The sequence below is a fragment of the Zootoca vivipara genome, chromosome 1 (assembly GCF_965207765.1).
Source record: "Zootoca vivipara chromosome 1, rZooViv2.hap1.1, whole genome shotgun sequence".
In the NCBI taxonomy this organism is placed as follows: domain Eukaryota; kingdom Metazoa; phylum Chordata; class Lepidosauria; order Squamata; family Lacertidae; genus Zootoca; species Zootoca vivipara.
Genome location: NC_142582.1, coordinates 12,091,640 through 12,116,919, shown reverse-complemented (window position 1 = coordinate 12,116,919; position 25,280 = coordinate 12,091,640). Strand labels below are relative to the sequence as shown.

The following is a 25,280-nucleotide window of genomic DNA, read 5'->3' as shown; positions in this document are numbered from 1 at the left end:
CCGCGGTTCCAGAATTTTCTGGAATGCACATGCTCGCGAAAGGTCGCGCTGGGCGTTGCGTCACCCCCGCTCCCCTTCGCCCTCGCTCATGACGGTGCTATACATAAACCCGACGGGAATGTCGCTTCGCGCCCACAAACCCGAACAAATCTGGTTCGCGACAAGTAATGAGAAAGCGCGAACCGAAAAGTTACGGGGAACAAGTTTTAAAGTCTATCCCAACTATTCTCCCCCCCCTACTCCTCAGCCAACCGCCACAGGAAGTAGTTTCCCCGCAATTTCCGGGGCACGGTCTGCGCACGCGCGGGCCGTGACCCTTTCTGCGCGTGCTAGCTCTGTGGGTCGGTCAGGGGTGCAAGGAATCTTCGCAGCGGGAGCAGGAGGCCTTGTAAAGCGCGCGCCATGGTAAGCTTCTCGCGCTTTTTTTTCGAGAAGTATTTGCAAAGGGTTGGGAAGAATAATCCATATTTCCTTCTCTTTCTCTCCCCCCCCTCATTATTGCAAGACTTGAGTCTCTCTCTCTCTCTCTCGCTCTCGTTCTCTCTCTCTCCCTCTCTCTCTCTCCTTCCCTCCCTCCCTCCCTCCCTCCATTCACGATAAAAGGTGTTCTCCTGTAAATTGGGCAGAAGGGGACCCCTAGTGGGGTTCAGTTGGCTGGCGAAGGGTGGGGCGGCACTGGTGAAAAAGTGCATAGGCCAAGGCAGGTGAGAGTGGACGCCTTCCTAGAATTGTAGAGGCGCAAGGTTTTCCCAGGGTCATCTAGCCCAACCTTCGCCCCCCACAATGCAAGAGCCTCCACGTGATGCACGCATGAATGGATTTGCATGCAGCTCGTCGCCACAAGGCGTGATGGCGAGAGGTGGACGAGGCAAATCCCAGGAGAGTAACTCCATAGCGTTAGCTGTTAGTGCAGAGAGGTAGCTCAGTTCGTATAGCGTGAGACTCTTAATCTCAGGGTCATGGGTTCAAACCACATTTTGGGCAAAAGATTCCTGCATTGCCGGGGGTAAGACTAGATAACCCTCGTGGTCCTTCCAACCCTTGGTAAAGTACACATGTGCAGCATGGAAGTACAAGGATTCAAGCCTCGTGAGTAGTCATGCCGCCCATCGTACTTTTCCAAGGCCTGGGGGGGGGGGTGAGGTGGTGAGGAGGAAATCTTGCACATGCCTCCTTGACCCTGTCTTCCCCAGTATATGAAGGAGTGGTTACTTACCAGTCAGTCAAATCTGACAACTCCATGTGCTCTTTATTCTTCCTTATTATCTTATCCCTTTATCTTCTGAATCTCTTGACAGTGTGTGATTGGAATGTCCTCTGCTTTGCAACAAGTTGTATTTATTGTGTGGTGAAGAGTGCAAACTGCAAATGCAGTTTTTTTGCTGTATCAATCGTTGACTGTTACTGAGAGTGGATAGTTGTTGGTTCAGTAGTGCTGCAAGGAAAGGAGTTATTGGGCAAGCAACAAAATAATGGGAAATAAGATTAATCCTTATCGGGTCAAATTAGTTGATTTAAGCTAAATCCCTACAGCACAATCCTAACCATACCTACTCAGAATTAAGTCCTATTAAATTCAATGGGACTTGCTCCTCAGTAGCCGTCTCCTTGCTCATAATAGTGTAGGAGCATGCAGGGATTGTTATTGCCAAAAGTGGGGTAATAGGGGTATGTGATGGACTAATCTAAAGCAATTTGGTACCAGTTGATAGAGTTGGTATTGCAAATTCCTAATCCTACAGAAGTTTCAAGCAAAAGTTTTACTGACTTGTATCCAAATAGGTGGCTGACTTTTTAAATTTTTTTTACTTATTAATCTTTGTTGCTGAATACTCTTGGTTGGGACATACTTGTTAAATCTCTTAATAAACTATACTTTATCAAGAATGGGTTTTCAGAAGTTTTAAAGTCTCTTAATCACTCGTCTTCAGTGCTGCATCTGCACTGCAGACTTGAAATTGGATTCTATGGAAATAAGTCCCACTTGCTCACGTTTAGGTATTTCCTTCTGCAGCAGCGACCTCTAGTGTCCAAAAACTACAGATAATCCAGCCCTTCTCCTGGTTTCTAGCTGTTTCTGTAAGTGTCCATGCTGGATATCTTTGGAAACCACGAGAAGGCCGGAACGTGAGCCAGTGTCATGTGATCTGGCTACCTTCATTTTAGCTCTCTGGTTTTCTATTAACTCCTACATAGTTGCTCTTTAACCCATACATAGTTGCCTGTTTAAAAATGTGGATTTGTTTTGCATCTAACCTTGCAAAAGGCTTCCTTTTAAATATGAAATTGAATACTGTACATTACTTTTTACAGAAAGTAGTAGCTAAAATGTTTTGGTTAATGGGTAACATCTAAAATTGCATGAGAATATTTCCCTTTCTCCATGCCCTGCCCGAGTCCCTCAAACCAGAGCAGAATTGGGGTTAGGAGAGAACAAGAGGAAGGGGTATTCAGTTGTGCAAGCAAACTTCCAGTGCACCAGTGGGTGGGCACAAGTAGATGGCCTCCCAAATACCCTTGTTAATAATGTCCAAAGTTCAACATGCTTTACACTGTGGAATGTTAATTTACATTTCTTGCTGTTAAAATTTTCCTTGTGGTGCTATAAAGTTTAACTTGAACTTAAGGTTCTTATTGATGAGCCTTGCATACCTTTCTGTGATATAATTTGCTTGCCCTAATAAAGCTATTGCACTAAATTGAATGTTGGTAGATTTTTCCATGGTATCTGTAAGTTTCTAAATCACTAAAGCTTGGAAGTTGTCCCAAACTACTATTCTACAGGTATGCCTATTCTTCCAATTTGAAACACATAAGCAATATAACTCTCTACCTTTCATTTCTATCTTCCAGTCACATCCTTATGCAAAATTTGTTTATTCCAATGTAGTTAATACTGTTTTAAATAAGATCACCTAGGTATATTGAGTCGGACACGACTAAACAACAACAGCAGCAATTCTTTTTATATGGAAGATGGCTTTTTCAGATAGCTTTTTCTGCAGAATTCTTCCCTTGAGCAAGATCTGTGGAGTGAGAATCATTTCTTAACAGCATGCCATGGCAATAATTTTGGTGTTTGTTCACATTCATGATGTCCTTTATTTGTAGAAAGGAGTCACTGAGTAATTAGGAAGAATGTATCTTAAGATCATGTGTACAAAAACCTAAACAAAGTATTTAACTTTTTCTTGAAGTTGCTTTACCTAAAATGTACTGACATGTGTAACACTTCATTGGCCATAATGGGGATTGTATATATGTAACTATGTTTTTTCCAGATTTTTCCTTATTCCCCCATCATTCCTACTGTGGTGCAAAAGTGGTAGAATCACATGTTCACTGCTTTAGATGACAATGTGCTTGTGGCTGAGAGACACAAGTTTGCTTATTGTACACTATGACTTGTGATTTGTTTTAACAGGCAGGACAGGCATTTAAAAAATTTCTTCCCCTCTTCGACCGTGTATTGGTGGAAAGGTGTGCAGCTGAGACAGTAACTAAAGGAGGCATTATGCTTCCAGAAAAATCACAAGGAAAAGTGTTACAAGCCACTGTTGTGGCAGTTGGAACAGGCTCTAAAAGCAAGGTAAGCAGACCTTTCCTATAAATGCTTTTTATAGCTTTTCAGATAAGAAACATGTAGATTTCTTAGTGCTCGGCAAAATCACCTCTCCACTCTACCTCAAGCATCATGAGCTGTGATACAGTGGCAGTAGGTTTCTAATTAACATTTCAAGGTGTGATTATCTGCTCCCTGATCTCCTGGGCACATTTTTTTCTCCCCCAGCTGTTTTTCTGCCTTTCCTCACTTACACTTCAGCATCATCATATGCCTCTTCTTTCCTCAACCTCCACTATGATCCTTTCCCCCAAGCCCTTAGACTATTTGAGAAGGAATTGGAATGGGCAGTGGCCATTGACTACCTGGCATGTCTTCATAGCACAGAGCTTATGGTAGCTGAACTCCTTGCTTTTCTTAGTGATAAAGCCTATAATGCTGTAACTCAATGCAAACTTAGCTGTTAGTTAAGGTTACCAGACGTCCCCGTTTCCCGGGGACAGTCCCCAGATTTACAAATCTGTCCCCTGACAAAATCCATCCATTCTGACTGAAGTTGAAGTGTCCCTGGATTCACTGGGAAACAAAATCTGGTAACCTTACTGTAAGTCCCATTAAATGTGGCACAACATTGTCTCCAAGCAAACTTTCATAGGATTTGGGTATAAGTTTGGAAGAAATAAATAAATGGGTTTTTTGTGCATGTAACAGATCTATGTTATGGAGTAGACTTCCCCATCCTAGTGCCCTCCAGCTGTTGCTGAGCTACATATCCCATCATCCCTGTACTTTGCCATGGCTGGCTGGTGCTGATAGGAGTTTGAGAACAAAACATCAGGTTGGAGAAGGCCACTGTGGAGGTTGTGTTGAGCACTTTATCTTCCAGCCACTCTTTGTGTCTTTTCTGGCTTTGGGGCGGGCGGGCGGCAAAGGGCACTCATCTAAATGCATTTTACTTGCCTCCTCATACTGGGTAAGTGACTTATAAACTGTCTGTGTGATGTTTATTTACTTACTATGGGTTGCACCCAGTACTTTACAACTGGACATTTCTTTCCTCTCCTCTCTGCATGCACCCTCAAAATCTGCTCCAGCCAGGGGTGTGTGCCCTGGAGCAGTTTTTGAGGGTGTGTAGTTACATTGAGCATGCAGAAGTCTGCCAAGCTAGTGGAACAGTAGTGTTGATACAGCCCTGTATTTATATTTTGCCTTTCCGCCAAAAGCATGGGAAGATGCTCTGTGGGTAGGTGGTTCCACTAACCTGTTCTGGATGGGGTTGTGTTCCCTCTAAAAGAGCCGGTACATAGCTTGTGGGTACTCCTGGATACATCTTTGTCATTGGAGAATCAAGTGACCTCTGTGACTTGCAAGTGCTTTTTACCAGCTTTGCTTAGTTTGCCAGCTATGGGCATATCTAGATCGGGATCACTTGACCACCATGCACTAGTAGCCCTGAGATTGGATGACAGCAGTGTGCTTGGTATGAGGCTGCCCTTGGGCCTGGTCCAGAAGCTCCAACTGATGCAATATTGCAGCTGCGTTTCCACTACAGAAAACTTTTAAAGAGCATTGTAACATACGTTGTCAGTAACTATTCTTCATCCCCTTTAGGAGGGAGACACTCGTCCAGTTAGTGTAAAAGTTGGTGAGAAGGTTCTGCTGCCGGAGTATGGTGGAACAAAAGTTATACTGGATGACAAGGTTAGTATGTGAATATTATATATATATATATATATATATATATATATATATATATATATATATATATAATACTCTGTATGGCACTTTTGTACTTGCTTAAACTCTTATTTTAAAAACAAAGCCAAAAGCAGTGCTTATCTTAATTTTATGGAAGATCACATACATTTCGTTGGAATCTTCATGCCCTTTCCCAATAAACCTCAGTGGTCTGCTCACCTAATTCTCAGATAGATAACAACAGTTTCCATATGCCGTATTCCGAGATGTATGCACACTGCCTCAGCCTCTGCCTACCTTCTATAAACATTTCATTGCTTTCCTTCATCTCCATCCAGAAGTAACTGCCTCTGGAATAGCCACTGTCCTCTTTCTGCAACCCCATTCCTTTGTTGTGGGAAGTGGAGAAGAGATTTTACTGCTTTTAGGCCTGTTACCAAGAAGTAATGAAACACATTTGTGACTTATCTCCTTAGGGAGAAACCTGAGTATGGAATAGGCAAGACTCGCCCCTTTTAGCCACTGCAGTAATTTCCTTGTGGTTTACCTTGCCTGTATTGGAATAGAAGTTTGCTAAGTGTGTGACCTGCGTTTCAAAAATAACCACCATTGCACAAATTCTAGCATTTTTATGTACTGTTTTAGGGCCAAGCCATCTGCGAAAATAAGTTTGCAAACCAATGTAAAGTGAGAGAAAGTTAAAAAGTTTATGTATATTTATGTAAACCTTAGGTGAGATTTTAAATCTCAAGAGAACATGCATCTTTTATAGAAGAATTGCAGCTGAATCTCTTAAATTTTCTTTTGAACCCCTGTAAACTATTCCAATCAATTTATCTGAAGTCTGTCCTAGGGGAATTCAAGCCCCTTTCAGAGCAATAGCAGTGATGAAGTAGAAGAACTGTCCTTGGGTTAATATTTGTATAGCACTGATCCAAGGACATATAATAAATCTCTGTGTTGGAAGAGCTTCAGTGTTTCAGCTTTTGAACTACTTAACTGTTTATCTTCAACATGGACAAATTTGTTTTCTTTATTTGCAGGACTATTTCATATTTAGAGATGGTGATATTCTTGGAAAATATGTGGACTGAACAGTTCATCTTGCTGCGTTATCATTAAGTTTTCATTCCACAAAAAGTGCTCAAATGGTTCTGTTCCATCATGTAAATAATTTCTTTATTTTCTAATAAATGCAAATTCTCCCAAATTACCAAGTATCATTATGACTTCAAAATAAAACAATGTGTATATCCAAAATACATTTCTTACTATCTTATTCCGTGTGTTCTGTTTTTTTTTTAAATAAAAAAATATACTTAGAGCAGCTTGCTGGCTAATTAAGTAGCTAAAGCATTTCAGGGTGAAACAGTGATGGCTTGTGATATAAAAAAACCAGCTATAGGCTAGGAGCCAAAGAACCATGAAACCAGTTTGGGGTTTAGCTTCCTGCCTCCCCCAAAAAGCATCCCTCCTGTGCTGCATTGCAGTCTTCTTTACGTCATGCCATTATGATGTGGAATCCTAAAAAACTTTTTGGACCGATTTCTCCATCTTTGGAAAAACAAAAACAAAGCATCAGAATGCTTGGAGAGTTCACAAGTCAAGTATAATTATCCCTTAAACAAGTCAATGAATAAAATATTTGCTTCCAAGCTGGAAAACATCACATTTCCTCACTAGGAGCTACTGGTGCACAAACTCAAAATGGCTATGCTATTGCGCTGTCACGGAAGGGTTACCAGCATTTGAGGGAAATAAAATATGCAATTCTTTAAAATTAAGGATGTAACAGTTCCCAGAAAAGCTACTGCGTTCTGGTCAAAGTGCTGCATGCTAGCAAATCCAGCAAGGGGAAGCATATCCAATATTGAGAAAACCAAACTAGCTTTGTCAGGCAAATAAAAAATGATGACACCTACTGGTCGGCTCCAGACATTATTGGAGGATGCTGATTATCTGGACCCATTCTAGTTTGGTGTCGAGCTCCAGTTTGGAACTGAAACAGCCTTGGTTTTCATGACTGATTACCTTGTTTAGTGTAGAGAGGAGTGCAACTTTGTTGATTCTCTTGGATCTCTCCATGGCTTTTGATACTGTTATTGAAATAACTGTGGGTTGAGAGTGGAGGGCACTTGCTCCTACAGGGCTGGTTACAGAGGGTAGCATAAGGAGATTTCTGTTCAGCCCCATGGAAACTAATCCATGCGGTCCCTTGGGGTTCTGTCCTGTCCCCTGTTCTCTGTATGACACTGCTGTATGAGGTCATCAGAAAATTTGAAGTTTGGATGCCACCAATATGTGGAAGTGGGGTGCTTCCTAGGTCTGGGAATTGGGGGACCACCTGTTTTTTATGGGGTTGCACATACCCTGAAGGAACAGTTACATCTAGGACTGTTCCTCAATACCACATAGTCACTGGAGCCAGGGGTCTTTGGTAATATGGAATGCTCATGCCCAGGTTTCGCTACTGCTAGCCATTCCTGGACAGGGATAGCTTGGCCACAGGGGTTCATACTCTGATGACCTCCCATTTTGATTAATGCAATGATTTCTCTCAAAATGTTTAAAGGAAGGAAAAGAAGTGGGAAATACTTTTGCCCTAAAAACAAAATGAAGGAAGGCATGCAGAGATATACAGTATAAGGCACATCAAGATTCAGACATGCAAATCACAATAACAAGGGGCTTGAAAATGAAATGCAAAAGTTTGACACTGAAATCGATGCACTTGAAACTTGATCATGGGTAGGCAAACTAAGGCCCGGGGGCTGGATCCAGCCCAATCGCCTTCTAAATCCAGCCTGGGAATCGGCATGTTTTTACACGAGTTGAATGTGTCCTTTTATTTAAAATGCATCTCTGGGTTATTTGTGGGGCATAGGAATTCGTTCATTTTTTTTAAAAAAAATTATATAGTCCGGGCCCCCCACAAGGTCTGAGGGACAGTGGAGTGCCCCCCCTGCTGAAAAAGTTTGCTGACCCCTGAATGAGAAACCTGATTTAGAATATACTTGCTTGGCTAGAGAACAGATGGGGAGAGCAATCCAAATGATGGGAATCCAAAATGTGAATTCTGCCCAGGTCAAAGCACCCTAATTCAAACCCTAATTGGCAGCTGAGAGAAGTTGAGCTCAGTGGAGGCCACAAATACACCCAGAACCTTTACTACCAACCCTGTGGTAGACCCCCTTCCCCATCCTCCATAAAGGAAGGGAAGGAAGGAAAAAGGGGAAGAAAAAGTTGGGAATCTTTCCTTCTGTGTACTTCCTTAAGTTAACAGTATCTAAGCTACTATGTTTAGGATTCAATTGCCAAAAAATAAAGAGCCTCTCCCTTGTAAATTATGGGGGGGACAATATGATGCACAAGCTATGCAGAATGTTCTGCGCAACAGCTGAGAATGTTAAATCATTCACTGCAAGGCTATATCGCTGTGAACAAGGACTGTACTGTTTATTTGAAACTGGCTTATCATGGTTTAGTAGTTGACAGGTCAGCTTCAGGAAAGGCATGGCTGTGAACTATGATTCTCTTTAATTATGGATCACAACCAAAATATATTTTACACCTCCCCTTAAGAGCAGGGATAGTCAATATTGTAAGGAACTTATGAGGTGCATGTGGAGAGGGAGAGAAAAAAATCCAAAGCATAATAGTACGGGCCCAGGATTCAATAAACTATTTTTAAGTATGTCCAAAGGGCTTGGGTTTTGCCTTTTAACAGCACATCTTGCAAATAAGTTGCAAATAACAAAAAGACCTGCACCACAGACCTCCCAGTGTGACCAGACAACACAGTTGGGTAATAATGCAACGGTGGATTTAATCAGACTGAGAAGTCAGAAAGGTGTACCCACTTTTCCCTGCTTCTACCCAAACTTCATTAGAAAGACGTGGACCACTGCCAGAAATTCAGGTTCTCATTCAGATGAAGGAAAATAATGACACAAGTGCCTTGCTCCCTCTAGCTTTCTGTCAAGTAAATTCCAGTTTGTTGTAAAGCAGACAAAGGTACCGTATGTTTGTGCATAGACACTTTATTTCCCCATACATAATTCATCTCTTTTGTTAGCCACACTGTACTGTAGGTGGTCTGCCGGATTGGTGCTCCTACACGAAAATACTAGGGTATTCTTTTAAACAATTTTGGATACTATTAATCTGCCAATGAGACTTAACACCTGTCCTTTTTATTAAATTAGTGTACTGTATATAAGTAGCTGAGTTGAAATTGATCTAGCCAGAAACTGATGTGACACTGGAAACACCTGGGTTTTTTTAATGCCAAGTCACAATGAAAGTTTTGTTCCCATAGTTTATGTTGCTCCTACAAATGTAATAAGCAAAACAAGAAATTGATAAATGTGTTGTATTGTTCTTTTACACACCTCCCCCCATTGTCTAGTCTGCCTGGCACATATGGTTGTTGTTATTCAGGTTAGTTTACACCCCCCCCCAAGCTTTTTAGTGGAAGTTTATTTATGGGGACGGTGGTTGCTAGCTATTTTTATTAAAGAACAAAGTGAGCTCATGCAATTACACTGCTTCAGTGACAGGAGTGCAAATAACTGCAAATTTCTGCAACACTTGAAAAGCTCGACACAAGCCAAAACCTCTTCCCTTCTAGAGTGAAAAAGTGATCCTGATTAAGCCAAAAGCCAGGCTTTTCTTTTCTTTTTTGTTATGGAGTAGATCCACCAGAGCAACAAGTCAAATGTAAAATTTAAAACCCCAAACCTTATTTGAATGTTACTTTACCTTTTAGAAAGGTTTGATGCCAACAGATGAAAGCTAGGCTCCCTGACCTGCCACTGAAGCTAACAGCTGCGGCCAGTTTTCTGTCTGTGGAGAAAATCTTCTCAAGGACAATTAATTCTGCTTGTTTTGCTGAATCTGCTCTGAAAAGCAAGCAAATATGAAATATGAGCAATGTTTTTGAGAGGGAAAAAGCTGAGGTTTGGCCCTGGGGAATGATGGGAGGCTGTAGACATGTTTGGCATAGCTGTAGGATAGCTCAGGCACCAAGTGTGTAGAGCAATGGTATATTTTCATAGACCAAAGTTATAAGATTTTGAATTCACCAGTGCTTCTTCTAAAATGGAAAGGCTCCATCCAGAGGTTAAAAGGAAATCCATTCTGGACTCTTATTACTCTTATGTTGCAATGGACAGGCTAAGAAATGGACCACAAATTAAGGTGGATGCAAGGAGGTTTACTGCTTCCTAGTTTCCCCCTTCATTGTTCTCCTGAAGGCACATTCAAAAGTCCCCGAGGCAGTCTGACCTTCTCCAGACTGCTGGAAGACCCAGGTAGAGGACCTGTGAGACTTGGGTTCAAATCCCTACTCAGCCATGAAGCTCGCTCACCAGGTGACCTTGGGGCAGCCACTGCCTCTCCACCTAACCTACCTCACAGGGTTGCTGTGAGGAGAGAATGGGGAGCCTTATGCACGCCACCTCGAGCTCCTTGGAGGAAAAGTTGGTTATGTTGTAAATGGAATAATAATAATAATAATAATAATAATAATAATAATAGTAAAGTGTTATGTTTCAGAGAAGCATCTGTGTCTGGCCAATGCCTTGCCCTGTTGTCAAAAGTTAGCAAGGGCAGGTAGCATGGTTGCAAGCGATGAGAAATACGTCCGCCTTTCGGTCCAAAAACCTATTTGCACCAGTTGAACCAAAGGAGTGTCTCCACCCCTATCATTCTGCCCGGACCCTGAGGTCCAGCTCCGAGGGCCTTCTGGCAGTTCCCTCCCCGCAAGAAGTGAGGTTGCAGGGAACCAGGCAGAGGGCCTTCTCAGTAGTGGCACCCACCCTGTGGAACGCCCCCATCTGATGCCAAGGAAATAAACAACTATCTGACTTTTAGAAGACATCTGAAGGCAGCCCTGTACTGTATAGGGAAGTTTTTAATGTTTGATGTTTTATCACTTTAATAATAATAATAATAATCTGTTGAGTGGCTGGGGAAACCCAGCCAGATGGACTTGGTATAAATAAATTATGAATATACGCTATTTTGACTCCCGCCCGCTGCTAAGGGTGTTTTTTTATTTCCCCTCCTGTTCCTGTGAACGTCTAAGCAAGCTTCTCTGACACACCCATTATTATTATTTTAAAAAACAGCACGTCCTTTGTTTTTCTTGTCCAGGCTTCTTTCTTTTCTCCATAGCTGTCAAGTTTTCCCTTTTCTCGCGAGGAAGCCTATTCAGCATAAGGGAATTTCCCTTAAAAAAAGGGAGAACTTGACAGTTATGCTTCTTTCTTGTGCAGCGCGATTATTACTATTATGCTTTCTTCCCACGCAGTTTCGCGTTTCGCCTATACTGTATATGAGGCGCCGTATCCGTCTCTGTCTATTTCTCTATCTAGATTTATACACCGCCTTTCCCTCACGAGATATCAGAGCGGCTCACAACCTCCCCTCAGCCCCCTTTCCCGCCCTTTCCTTCCCGCCCTTCGCATACTCGCTCCTCCCCATTTCCCCATGCCGTTCTATTGAGCTTCTCTCCCTCCCTCCCCCCCCCGCTTTAGGAGGAGGAGGGGGCGCGCGCTGTTCTGCCCGCTCATCCTCCCTCCCCCGCCCTGTGAGACTTCTGCTACTCGGCGCTCGCGCCTGCCTCCCACCCCCGCCGATGTGACGTAGGCCGATCACGTGCTTCTTCTTCCAACCGTTCCCGCCGGGCGTTCGGCCCTCTCTGGGTCTCATCCCCCTCCCCGCAGAGGAAGCTCGCTCGTCTCGCGTTGTCCCGTCCGTCGTCTCGCGCTTCTCCCGCCTCCCTACTCCTCCCCTCCCCGCTTGGTTAGTTGCTGCTGCTGCTGTGCCACCGCCGCATCCGGGTCCTGGCGCCGCTCGCTGTCACTATGGTCATGGCGGAGGGGACGGCTGTGCTGAGGAGGAACAGGCCGGGCACCAAGGCCCAGGTAAGCCCGGCGCCCGCTCGATGGGTCCCTGGCTCTGGGGGGGAAGCCGGGTGCCGGCGGAGGAGGAGGAGTGGGCCCCGGTGGTGCGGCAGGGGGATGACGGGCCGAGAAGCCGGCGGCGGGCGAGGCCTACTCGCGCTCCACCTCGCTCCGTTTCCCGGGGAAGTGGAAAGAGGCGCCGCCGCCCGGTGTGAAGGGCCTCGCCGGTGGGTCGGGGAAAGTAACGCGAGGGTGGGATGTTTCGCTCAAAATGGCAGGCCGCGCTAGGTATATTTTTTTGGGGGGGGGTCGGGGGTTCAGGCAGGTACTGGTACCATGGCCGGGGTGCTGATTCAGGTTTGACCAAAAGGTGGTGGGCGGTTCTCCCCCCCCCCGTGTACTTCGCGAACGTCTGAACGCCCCGCTGTGGCCTTACGTGTCCTGCGGCTCGAGCAGGGATTTCTGGAAAGGGATGAGAATAAGAGGGAGTTGCGGGGAAGGGACGTGGGTTGTGGGGGTTTTTCAAAGCAGCTGCTTCGGAAATAAGCGAATTTAGGGACGTGACGTTGGATAGGAAAGGAGGGTTTAAGGTACCTAAAAGAAAAAGAAACGGTATGTAACCTGTGCAGGGAGGAAAGAGAAAAAGGGGCTGTTTGGGGGAGAAGAATATAAGGGCACAGGGAAGAGTTTGACGGAGTTGGTTGCCCCACAGAGAGTGTCAATGGGGTTAGGATTTAGGGCCAAGGTGCCCAGGGAAGGTGACTTCAGGTGCTGGGTGCAGGGAGAAGATGGGGAAGATTGCGTGTAAAGGGGGCAGTGACTTCATGGGAGGAGTTGGAGGGTGGTGGTTGGAGTAGAAGCAGTCTAGCCTGTATTTTGCAGGGCTGGTGCCTGTGAGGTTGCTCATGTACTTGCTGTATTTTTTTTAAAAAAATTAATGCATATTTGGCGGAGATTCATGTTGACAGTAATCTTGCCTGCTGTAATTAAGACCCAGGATACACCTATATGTGTTTAACCTTTCAAAGCAGTTGGCGTTACTGTGCTGAGAAATGTGAATCTTTTCTGTCTCTCGCTCTCCCTTTTGGTGTATTGTTTTAACTGCTGTCTTGAGTATGTGTGTTCCAGCCATTTCCTCTCAAAACTGGATGCAACTTGTACTGATGTATGTTTTGTCTTACTTTATTTCCCCCCCCCACTTGCCATCCTTTTATAGTAGCAGTTCATGCTGTTGTTGTTTAGTCGTTTAGTCGTGTCCGACTCTTCGTGACCCCATGGACCAGAGCACGCCAGGCACTCCTGTCTTGCACTGCTTCCCGCAGTTTGGTCAAACTCATGTTCGTAGCTTCGAGAACACTGTCCAACCATCTCGTCCTCTGTCCCCTTCTCCTAGTGCCCTCAATCTTTCCCAACATCAAGGTCTTTTCCAGGGAGTCTTCTCTTCTCATGAGGTGGCCAAAGTATTGGAGCCTCAGCTTCACGATCTGTCCTTCCAGTGAGCACACAGGGCTGATTTCCTTCAGAATGGATAGGTTTGATCTTCTTGCAGTCCATGGGACTCTCAAGAGTCTCCTCCAGCACCAGTTCATGTAGTGTATACATATAAATTTAGTCCATCTTGCTTGACTTTTAAACTGTCAGCAATTTCGCAAGTTAAAAAGTATAGGTAGTATTACCCTCTTTTTTTCGTAGGCTGAACTGCTGATAAATAAAACAAGCACAACAATTTCCAGGCATGGCCAAACTTGGCCCTCCAGATGTTTTGGGATCACAGTTCCCATCATCCCTGACCACTGGTCCTGTTAGCTTCGGATGATGGGAGTTGTCCCAAAACATCTGGAGGGCCAAGTTTGGCCATGCCTGCAAGTTTTGACTATTCAAGACAAATTCTTGACTATAAATTATATGTATTTGTTGTATCGTTGAGTCTCTTGTATACAGCAAAGTGCCTTATTTTGACTGAAGGAAATAACCTGGAGGCAAGTAAGTTCATTTTATAATTTAGGTTAAAGAAAACATTTGTGAAGTTATCCTAGGATAATACCAGAGGAACGCACCAACTGAAAAGGGTGTGTGTGCATGAAAAGCTCAGTAATGAGTGGGTTCTATAGCAAACTAACTACCTTAGATAGGTACATTCACCTTGAAGGATTGATATGCAGCATTGAGATGTTGGAGTCATACAAATGGCTGAATACTAAATTGATATGACTTCTGTTGTTATTTTCAAGTTATTCCTCTTACTGCTAAAATTATGTAGCCAGGCCTTTAAATATATATATATATTTCTGTATAAAGTATCGGTCATCATTTTTCTGTGCAAATTAAATCTTATGACTTGTGTTTTTATAGTGCCTTCTGGTAAAGCATTAAGGCTTGAATAAAGTACAGTAGCAGGAAAACTGTGACATACTTGGGATATTTTTCGTCCTCCATCTGATTGTAACTTCCTTTATGAATAGTGAAAAAATTATGATGTGACTAGTTAGTTATTTTCATGTATGTTCTTATCTATAGCGTTACTCTTTTTCAGGAACATGGTGTTTTTTCCAGTTGAAAAGATTCATGAGTCATCCTCTTGAGATAGCTGTGGGAGACATACCTTAAATGTCTCCTGTAAAAGGGGTGTGGGCTGATAACCATCAGTGTATTATGTAAAGGCAGATAGATGGATAGATTTAGAAAAGATTGCAAACTGTTTTGAGTTTCTCCTGGCACATCTTAAAATTAAGTGCATCCATTTAGAGAAAACAAGGACAGACTATAACACTGTAAAGAACTGGAATTATTACTGTTATTCAACCTATTTAATTAAAAGTATTTATAGTCAAAATGCCCATCACAGAAAACTAGTTTACCATTGTATACTGGTATATTGGAAACTCTGTATTGCAGCCCTGAACATTTTTTGCATGGAGTTAAGTTCTATTGAAATAAATAGCACTATTTCCAAAACCAAAGAATTTAGGGTTGCAGTCTAATAGCCCGGCCCTGTGCATTGCCAGGTAAGTTTCACTGATTTGTGTGACTTCTGTATAAGTGTGCAAAGTTGCAGCTGACATTTTGTAGTCACTGAGGACAATTAGGTAATAGGTGAACATGTCTCAGCAGAATAACTAAGATATTCTCCCCCCCCCTTCCGCCCCTTGCAATTTGTAGTGAGATATTTAGAATGCTGCAGTTGGCCTCACTACTTGCTTTGCTGGTCAATAAGTACAGTAATACCTCGGGTTACGAACACGATCCGTTCCAGATCGCAGTTCGTAACCCGAAAAGTTCGTAACCCGAACGAGACCCGAAGCGCCATTTTGCGCATGCGCAAAGCGCTATTTTCACACTTTGCGCGTGCCGCTTTTGCACACGCACGCGCGGCGAAAATACTTCTGGGTTTGCGCAGTTCGTAACCCGAATTGTTCGCAACCCGAGGTGGTCGTAACCCGAGGTACGACTGTATATCAGATGGGATACAGAGACTGCTACATCATTGCAATGTCATGGCTTGTGATATTACACTGATGTCATTACCTGACCCTGCTGTAAGTGTAGGTTGCATATTGCTGCCTTGGCAATAGCTACCGTACTTTTACTAGACCCCACATTCAGCTAGTTGCATTAACTCAGAATTGGACAATAGAGATGGTGAAATTAGGGATATCCTGAAAGACTTTACAGTCTTGTTGGAACAGCTGAGCAGTCCTAATAATAGAATGAAATTGCACTTGGACATTTGTGCGAAACTGCACATTATATAGCTGTGTCTGTTCTGTTTTGATGTATAGCACCCTAAGTGCTTTTGCAGTAATGAATCTCTTTTGGACTGGAATCTTTCTGTTTTTCTTCAGTTTGCTTTAAGTCTTTTTTTTCTTACTATCTTAGGATTTTTATAATTGGCCTGATGAATCTTTTGAAGAAATGGACAGCACATTGGCAGTTCAGCAGGTACATTTCATTGATTTCTGCTTCTTGCTGTTTGTTAATTGCCTAGAATATATATCAGTGCATTTCTATAGTTACAAAGACAGTTTAACTTGTAGTATGTAAAGAGCAGCTGTGATTGTTTGTAATAGGTTAGCCTTTAGCACACCAGAAAGACAGTGGTGTTCCATGCATGCTGTTACTTAGCTTTCTTTCTTGCAATTAAAGTTGGGTTTGTTCGACCCTCAGATGCCTTCACAGTAATAGCCTTTGGACCACTGAGCCCATGTTCCTTCTAATATGTCAGTATTACATATTGTGCTTCCAGTAACAGCTGGAACATTTGAGGCCCAACATAAGAACGGGGTGCAGATTGGAGCGGATTTTGAGGGTGTGTGAGGGTGCTGCAGGGGAAAGGATAAGGGAAGATCTATTGTGCTATCAGAAGTCTGCTGTGCAGCAGCACTGGATTCAGCCCTAAACAGTGTGTCAAGAAATTTCTACAACAAACTTTACCACAGTCTTGAACACACTTAAGTTTATTTCTGTTATTATTATTAACATCAGTGAAATGTATCTTATTTAAATATTTCTTTCCTCTAGTATATCCAGCAAAACATAAGGGCAGATTGTTCAAACATTGACAAAATTCTTGAACCTCCAGAAGGACAGGATGAAGGAGTTTGGAAGTATGAACACTTAAGGTATGATCTGGGCTGTAAAAAAAATACGGTATATGTTTGAGCTTAACTGAAACCAGTCTCTGAAAAAAGGCCTTGGGGCCTTCATCCTTGAATGAGTGCCTACTTGGTACAGTGGACCCGTGTTGTGGACGTAATCCGTGATGGAGGCATGTCCACAACCCGCAGCGTTCGGATCCCGCAGCACCACGTCTGGGCATGCGCGTGACGCTATTTGGCGCTTCTGCACATGCGCGAAGCATGATTTAGCGCTTCTGCACATGCGGCGAGACCCGGAAGTAACCCTTTCTGGTACTTCTGGGTTTCCCGCGGTACGCAACCTGAAAACGCATAACCTGAAGCGTCTGTAACCTGAGGTACCACTGTATTGTCCAATTCATTGTCCGTATCATAAGAAAAAACTTATTTGACGGTTAAACGTACTTGTTTCTGTCACTACCAAAGCCTTTTTGATTAAATTCGAATTTCTTATGATATACTCACGTTTACAGTCTTGGGGGGGGGGGCAGACTTCAGGCCAAGGGTTAAAAGCAGCCGTCCTGGCTTCTCTAGCCAGCCAATTTTTGTATGATTCCCACCCATCCCACAACCACACTTTAATTCCAGAAATAACAAATTACGTTTTCAAGCTGAACCTACTGCTCCAGATGTTTGGTCATCCCCAGCCAGAATAGCCAATGGTCAGGGATGATGGGAGTTGTAGTCCAAAACATGTGAAGGACACCAAGTTAGAGAATACTAAATGAAAGGATTTATAATGCTAAATATAATCCAAAATATTGTAGTTCATAACTATTGGACTGGTGTTTTAATGGGGGAGGGATGTAATTATCTAACCTTCTGTGTTCTAAAATTTTAGGCAGTTCTGTCTTGAGCTTAATGGCCTTGCGGTTAAACTTCAGGTAATTTATTATTTTATCTTCCTTTTGACAATTAAGAATAACTTTTTTTTATGTATTTGCGTCTTAATGCTTTGTATTGTTCTTCAGTGCTCTGTTTTTTATTAGTCATGGTAGAAGGAATAAAGAGAGAGAGTAATTTGAATGTGAGGACCTATGCCTGACTAAATCTTTATTTATTGTACAAATGTTTCAACAGACTGAATGCCATCCAGATACATGCACGCAGATGACAGCAACTGAGCAGTGGATATTTCTTTGTGCAGCCCATAAAACTCCCAAAGAGGTAAGAAAGGATTATAAAAAACAGCTGCCAAGACTCTTCCCTGCTTATACCAAGAATGTTAACTTCACACAACTGTACCTCCGGCCCTTATCCTGCTACCATTTTCCACTCACTATTTGTCTATAAGATGGTTCAGGTGTTCAGCATGAAAGTTGGAGATCAGCATGAGTTACTGTGAACCTGTAATTCGGTAGTGGTAGTAGTAGATACAAGTGTCATTCCTTCAAACTATCTCACCATAGCAGTCATGGTTCAATTTAATTTGCTCCTGGCCCACAGCTGTTGAATCTTGACATCATCTTATGACAAACTTAGTTTTCTAGCCATGACTGCACATTTTACTGGTTGTTTTTTTAAAAAAAGTTTTCATTAGTCTTTTCCAAGCCAAGTACTAATTTGTTTTTCTGCATAAGAACTTGGATAGCTTTACTCTTTTAAAGAGTAAATAAAAGCAAGCAGGCTTCCCCTTTACCTGTAGCATGTTGCTCAGAGCCTTCACACTGGAATAGTAATAGTTCGTGAAAAGACAAATACTGTGTGTTCAGACACTGTTCCATTGGATAAGCTCTTATTGAGCATTTACACAAGAATATATACAGAAATAGCTGAGGGGATTAGTTTGCCTACCCATGGCTTAAACTAACCATGTGTCATGTATTTCATGGGATAATCATACAGGTTATGAGTATATTACCATGCACAACTTTATTACTGTTTTTAGATACCACAAAGGCATTTGACAGGATCAAATTGACTTACTTGCTTGCTGTCATGGAAGGCTTTAATCTTCTCAGTTGCTTTAATCCATTTTATCTCTATTCTGCATCATCAGCAAGAATACTGGTGAATAGACAATTAGAGGAACAAGACAGGATTGCCCATCTCACTTCTGTTACTTGTGTTGTCGATAGAGCCACTCACTACAGCAAAATGGAAAGATCTGTAGTGTCAAGATGAAAGCAGGGCAGATCAGGAATGCTCTATATCTAGATGACATAATTTTATCCTTGCAAAAATATGTGTTTCAGGTTACAGAAAACGTGCTATTTTGGGATATAAGAAAAACAGGCAGAAAGTGTGTGTGATTATGATCTGGATATAACAAAGAAACAAGCTAGATATGTAGGAATAAAGGTGGTGTGGATAGCCAAAGGACTGAGAAAATTGCTAGCCATTGGATCAGGAAGTAAAACTAGATTTAGAAAGATGGAAGAAATGAGTTTGTCTTGGATGGCCAAAGTAAAATATGATCAGGCAATGTTATGAAGGTTTCTACTTTTGTCCACTTCATTATGAATATTGCTTGATTTGCATGAATTTTGGTAACTACATGTCAGGAGGTGCACCAATAATAGAAACTAATACCTCCAATCAGATAGGAGGACTAGCAGTTACAAACTTATTGTCATTTTATGAAGCTGCTCTATTGAATTGGCTAAATGTATGGTTATTACAAACTAAGGATAAAGGTGTATACTAACTGGAATAGCTTTATATCAATACTTATTTAGGATCATTGGTGTGGGTGTCAAGGAAAGAGGAGAACAGTTGGAGCAAAATCTGATTCCACAGCAACTTTTTATAATATGGAAAAAAGAAATTAAGTGTGTAAATTTATCTGTTAGGCTCTCTATGAAGACATAGTATTAGGTTCCTTAGGGGAAATGGACCAGGAGATTCTGAAAGTTAGGGAATTCATGGTGTATCTTATTTAGGCCATTGGTAGGGAATGGGTAGATGTTATGAAGGTATGAAATTACTCAAAAAGGAGTGTGGACGTTCTTATGGTTTCCATACTTCAATTTAAGGATTTTTGAGCGGGGGGGGGGGGCACCACAACTGCAGACAGTTCTCATTTTGACAGCTTGAAGAAACGGCATGTTTGGATTTAGGAAGAAGGATCACTATAATGAGCATTAGGTAGAAAACGGGTCTTGCTTTTTCTATCCCAGGAGAAAAATTGAATGAGATCTGGTGGGGTCTTTTTTTAAGTCTCTCATTGAGTCTGTCAGTATGAGAAGCGGTGGAATTGTCAGATGGCATCTGATTTTTGGATGTGTAAATAATACATAGCATTAATTAGATTGAGGAGGATATTGCACGGGGAATGACATTTAAAAATGGATTTAGCAGCTAAAATCTTGTGTCCCTATTTTGGCTATATGGAAATGGCTATTGAAGTGTCCAGAGCTTGAAGAGATGGGCAAATTAACTGACTTGATTCACAGGAGGAATGGTAGTTCCCAGAATATTATGTTTGTTTGATAAATGGGGCATTTTAAAAATAATTAGAACAGAATATCAAGGGAAGCGCAAGGTTTGACAGGAGTTTATTTTTTGGGAATGAGTGCATCTGTTTTGTAATTGTTATATGAATGAATAAATAAGAGTTTGCAACGGTGGCTGTGTGTGTCACTCTCATACCAGTTCTTAAGAGGAATTACACGCAGTGTGACAATCTGCCCCTGTATTTAGATATCTGAGTCAGTAGGTATGATCTTTTGTGTTCTTACTTCAGTAATAGTGTCTACTTTGCCAATTGTTTTTACTGTTTCTTTTTTCCAACCATGAGCCATTATCTGAACAGTTTTCATAGAATCCTAGAATTGTATTGTTTCGTTATAGGAGTATACATAATATTCAGAGTGTTTTCCTACAAAAGCTCATTCCTCTAAAGCAAGACAACCTTTCCCCCTTAGTATGCCATCTTACTTTATGGGTGTAGGATTAGAGCTAGTACGGTAATAACTTTGGATGGCATTCAGTTATGTCCACCCACTTGTATAAGAAGAGTTTGGAATAATGGGAATCTGATGGTGCAAGAGGATTTCTAGTTTCTCTTCTCTCCTTTCTAGTGTCCTGCCATTGACTACACCAGACACACATTGGATGGAGCTGCATGTCTTCTGAATAGCAATAAATATTTTCCCAGCAGGTAAAGCTCTGTGAATCTGCTTGCTTTTTAAAATATTTGTGATTGGTTCTGAAGGCAATAATAATAATAATAATAATAAACAATAAATAATTTATTATTTATACCCTAGCTACTCTGGGTGGCTCCCAACATAATAATAATAATAATAATAATAATAATAATAATAATAATAATAATAATAATACTAAAGCGACAAAACATCAAACATTTAAAAACTGCTTTAAGATGTCTTCTAAAAGTCAGATCGCTGTTTATTTCCTTGACATCTGATGGGAAGGCATTCCACAGGGCTGGCACCACTACCAAAAAAGCCCTCTGCCTGGTTCCCTGTAGCTTCACTTCTCGCAGTGAGGGAACCGCTAGAACGTCATAAGAGCTGGACGTACGTGTCCAGGCTGAACGAATCTATATATAGATTTGGTGAGCAAATTATTGCCAGAAATAATTTTTACATGGATAATATATGAAACTAATACTGTCAACCATCATTAAACATTTAGTGCAACAATAGCAGAAGTAAGGTCCATGTATAATTTTTTTGTTAAATTGCTTACAGGGTTAGTATAAAGGAATCCTCCGTAGCCAAACTAGGATCGGTCTGCCGTCGGATTTACAGAATATTTTCACATGCATATTTTCATCATCGCCAAATATTTGATGAATATGAAGTAAGTACTCTGATACTAAAGCTGCAATTCTGGGAGTAGGATAGAGGATTGTGCTATATGTACCTTAATACAGTATTGAGCTAGAGGTCATGTTGTGATTGGTCAGAGAGTTCTGCTCTTTTTGCTTTGTTTTAGTACCAGCATTTATTTCTGAACTCTACTGAAACTGAGTTGTTCTTAGAGACCACTGCTGAGTCTCATTTTTTGCTTCCAAAATGTGGTATGTGTAAGAATTCTGTTTAGCTTGTAGAAGGTGGGTGGTGCTGTGGTCTAAACCACTGAGCCTCTTGGGCTTGCCAATCAGGTGGTCAGTGGTTCAAATCCCCGCGATAGGGTGAGCTCCCGTTGCTCTGTCCCAACTCCTGCTAGCCTAGCAGTTCGAAAGCACGAAGTGCAAGTAGATAAATAGGTACCGCTGCAGCAGGAAAGTAAACAGCATTTCTGTGTGCTCTGGTTTCCCTCATGGTGTTCCGTTGCGCTAAAAGCGGTTTAGTCCTGCTGGGCACATGACCCAGAACGCTGGCTCCCTTGGCCTAAAAGTGAGCAACCCCATAGTCGCCTTTGACTGGACTTAACCTTCCAGGGGTCCTTTACCTTTTACCTTTTACTCCAAAATATCCAAAACTCCAGACATATTCCAGTGAGAGTAGGAGAATATTGGCTCTTCTTCACGTACTTAGTGTGCAGTGTTTTGTCTGAGATAGGCAGTGGGACTTAAAGTTTCACGTGCCTCAGATCCGAAAGCAAATTATGTTGCTTTCTTCCTAGTATATTTAAATGTGCATTGCCTTGTTACATAAATCCTATCCTTTAGATTCAGCAGAAATTACAAAATGTTTCCATGTACTAAGCAATAATTCAGATGCTTTGACAATAGTGCAACAATGCTTATTTGTTACAACTGCCTACCTAACTAGGATTCTGTGTGCAGAACTGTGCCATAGCATCCCAGACTTATTTCTATCTGCCTGATTGATCCTCTGCTTTTGTGAGCGAGAAGTCTCAAGAGCAGAGTGTTGATCAAGCATTCTGGTGGGCCGCGGTATGTACTTTTTTCCCTACGCGGAAGTCTCCATATAGGAAATTATAACATGGTCCTGAGTAATTTTGAATAACTTCTTTCCTAATTCTGTCTTTCATGGTGTGTGGACGTATGTATTAATGCATTTTTTATTTTTCTGTCTTAAGAACGAAACTTTCTTGTGTCACCGGTTTACCAAATTTGTGATGAAATACAACCTGATGTCCAAGGACAACCTGATCGTACCAATTTTAGAAGAGGAGGTGCAGAATTCAGTTTCTGGCGAAAGTGAGGCATGATGAGTGTCGTGGACTGAATGATTCCGTAATTAACATTGTGTACTGTATATATCATTTAGAAATGTCAATCATGTATCCTTAGAGCTTTGTTTAGTATACTTTTTGTATGCTGTGTGCGTTGCCTCTTAATATGGAATATGGTTTAAGTTATTCATGAGCTGTATATTCTTCAATGTGGCACTCATGGTTTTTAAATAAAATTAGAATTATCTGTTTATACTGCCTGTTAATAAAAGAATTTACAGTTCTGTAAAATTGCTGCTAAACAATCATTGGATCACAATCTTCAGACCTTGTCCAGTTTAAACCTGAAGCTTCCTATATACTGATGAAGTTGGAATTTTAGCCTTACTTTGACTAACACCAGAAGCTTGCAAGTCCATTTCTCTTTATGTTTTGTATTTTATAGAAAGTACCCTTGTTTTAGTGCCCAACTTTTGCTTTTTGGGGTGTGGGCATATATAGCGTCTAAACTCTTATAGTATGTGTGTATCCAAATATTCATTATTACAGTATTAATACCAAAAGGATAACACTTACTATACTGCCAAAAGTGTATTCTATATTTTTTTCTTTATGGACTTGCCTTTCTGTATCGGTTGAGACTTGTGTGTATCGCAAAAGACCGTATGTTCATTTCAGTCACCTTAAGGCAAAGATTCCGCTCCGTGTTTTCCTTCCTGCACCTCTTGCCAGTCGGTAAAAGCAATTTGTGTTCCTTTCTGCCTACAGTAAAGTGCTCTGTGGCTTATACCTGTGCATATTTATAGTAATTGCTTACAGGTGATACCTTGCATTAAAAGTTCATTTTACACTACTGCAGAGTGTGCCAAAATAGCCTTGCTCATTTGTAACAAAAGGGTTCGGTGGAATTTTGAACCCTACTCATCACAGTACATGCAGCTGGATTCTGTCTTGCCTTTCATCCATGCAAATACCACCTGCTTTATGTTCCAGTAATTGAATTCCACCCCCACCCCAAAATCTTAAGTGTATGTTCCTTAAATAGCATTTGCAGGTTTGCATTAGTGCTAAGGTTTCATGAGAACTACTTAATGGAGTTTGAGCTATTTTGAATGCTGTAGAATTAAATATTTTTTTTAAAAAAACTATAGCAGGCTTTGTAACATTGGATGTATATGAATGCAGAAATCTGAAAGCACTAGCAGTGATCAAATTGACTTGGTGAGATTTTTTTTTGAAGTGGGTGTATGCTCCATTCACATTAGAACATTAACCAGTCTCCCTTGATCTGTTGAAATGGGCAAGTTTCGGCTTTTATGTTGCCAAGCTGACTTCACACACACACACACACACACACACACACACACACACCATTTTGAAGAGTGCTCATTATCGCAGAATGAAAGGTGCAAATTTATTTCCCAATATTGATAATTTGTGTTTCAGATTAGCATTGCGTACATGCCTTAATTGCAAAAAATATATTTCAAATTCAAACAGCAAGAATGCCACCTTGCATCCCTTTACTGGAGAAGGGACACATAGCTTTTCATGGGCACAAGCCCCGCTTGCTTTTAACAGGGCTATGTTGGTGGCAACTTTGTTGGGAGGTTCTGCACCTCTGTGCTGTTCTTACTTTCAATTTAAAATATGGTTTTAATGGTCAACAGGGTCATCACATCAGATGTGTTCTTAGCAACAGCTAGTTATGTCAATTCACCCAATGTAAGGCCTACCTTGAGTAATGTAGATGTGATTGATACCTCAAAGCAAGTGGATAAAGAATTTCCTTTTCAGAGGTAGCAGGGTATATATGGTTATTGTCAGAAATGGCTGGTTCAGGGCAGCCTCCCCCAGCCGGAAAATGAAATAGCACCTTTAAGCATTTCTGTGAAAATCCGTGGTGCTTGAGGCTGCAACAAAATCTCAACACATCTCCATATTATTCTGGTGTATGTCTCTGAAATGGCTAATCTTGTTTTTAGCAAATGAATCCAATTCTGCACTGTAAACTTGACTTCATATAATCAAGTTAAGTAAATGGGGCACTGCTTGTAACCTTTAATGCTGTTGACTCAAGTACCTCTGATAATGTGTGCACACATGTGCCTGGCTGATACTGTAGAACTTCAGTAAGCATAAGTGAACTATTGACTTTGTATGGTAAATATATATTGAGGGTTTAACTTACATTCTGCATTATAGGGAAACTGAGATGTGTCTGTCTTTTGAATTACATTGTAAAAAAAAGTAGAGGTTGCAATTAAATCTTTTTCTTTTTCCAGACCAGTCTATTTTGCTAAATTGTTTTGAAATTATTTTACTCAAGAGATTTTCTAAAGTTTCATACATAGAATTCCTTGCTGTAGACAAAGTGTATGTATTAATTGAGTTAACTGGAGAAGACTTGAATGTGTCGTTGCG

At 41.5% G+C, this 25,280-nt stretch overlaps 2 protein-coding genes across 2 annotated transcripts; both read left to right on the top strand.

Moving 5' to 3' along the window:
* Window positions 1-330: 330 nt before the first annotated feature.
* On the top strand, window positions 331-6,539 carry HSPE1 (heat shock protein family E (Hsp10) member 1). The gene is made up of 4 exons (XM_035136739.3): window positions 331-405; window positions 3,425-3,589; window positions 5,174-5,263; window positions 6,304-6,539. Exons 1-4 carry the CDS (start codon window positions 403-405, stop codon window positions 6,352-6,354), a joined length of 309 nt encoding a protein of 102 aa, XP_034992630.1. The 5' UTR covers window positions 331-402; the 3' UTR covers window positions 6,355-6,539.
* Window positions 6,540-12,114: 5,575 nt separating this feature from the next.
* Window positions 12,115-25,142, top strand: MOB4 (MOB family member 4, phocein). Its single transcript, XM_035136732.3, has 8 exons — window positions 12,115-12,189; window positions 16,045-16,107; window positions 16,687-16,787; window positions 17,644-17,686; window positions 17,883-17,969; window positions 20,825-20,904; window positions 21,461-21,572; window positions 22,761-25,142. The coding sequence occupies exons 1-8, from the start codon at window positions 12,130-12,132 to the stop codon at window positions 22,890-22,892; spliced, it is 678 nt and encodes a 225-aa protein (XP_034992623.1). The 5' UTR covers window positions 12,115-12,129; the 3' UTR covers window positions 22,893-25,142.
* Window positions 25,143-25,280: the final 138 nt, after the last annotated feature.

Coding starts and splice junctions, on each gene's coding strand:
- HSPE1 (XM_035136739.3), top strand. Junction 3,590..5,173: donor GAACAGGCTCTAAAAGCAAG/GTAAGCAGACCT, acceptor CATCCCCTTTAG/GAGGGAGACACTCGTCCAGT. Junction 5,264..6,303: donor AAGTTATACTGGATGACAAG/GTTAGTATGTGA, acceptor CTTTATTTGCAG/GACTATTTCATATTTAGAGA.
- MOB4 (XM_035136732.3), top strand. CDS start 12,130: ATGGTCATGGCGGAGGGGACGGCTGTGCTGAGGAGGAACAGGCCGGGC. Junction 16,788..17,643: donor TGGAAGTATGAACACTTAAG/GTATGATCTGGG, acceptor CTAAAATTTTAG/GCAGTTCTGTCTTGAGCTTA. Junction 21,573..22,760: donor AAATATTTGATGAATATGAA/GTAAGTACTCTG, acceptor TTCTGTCTTAAG/AACGAAACTTTCTTGTGTCA.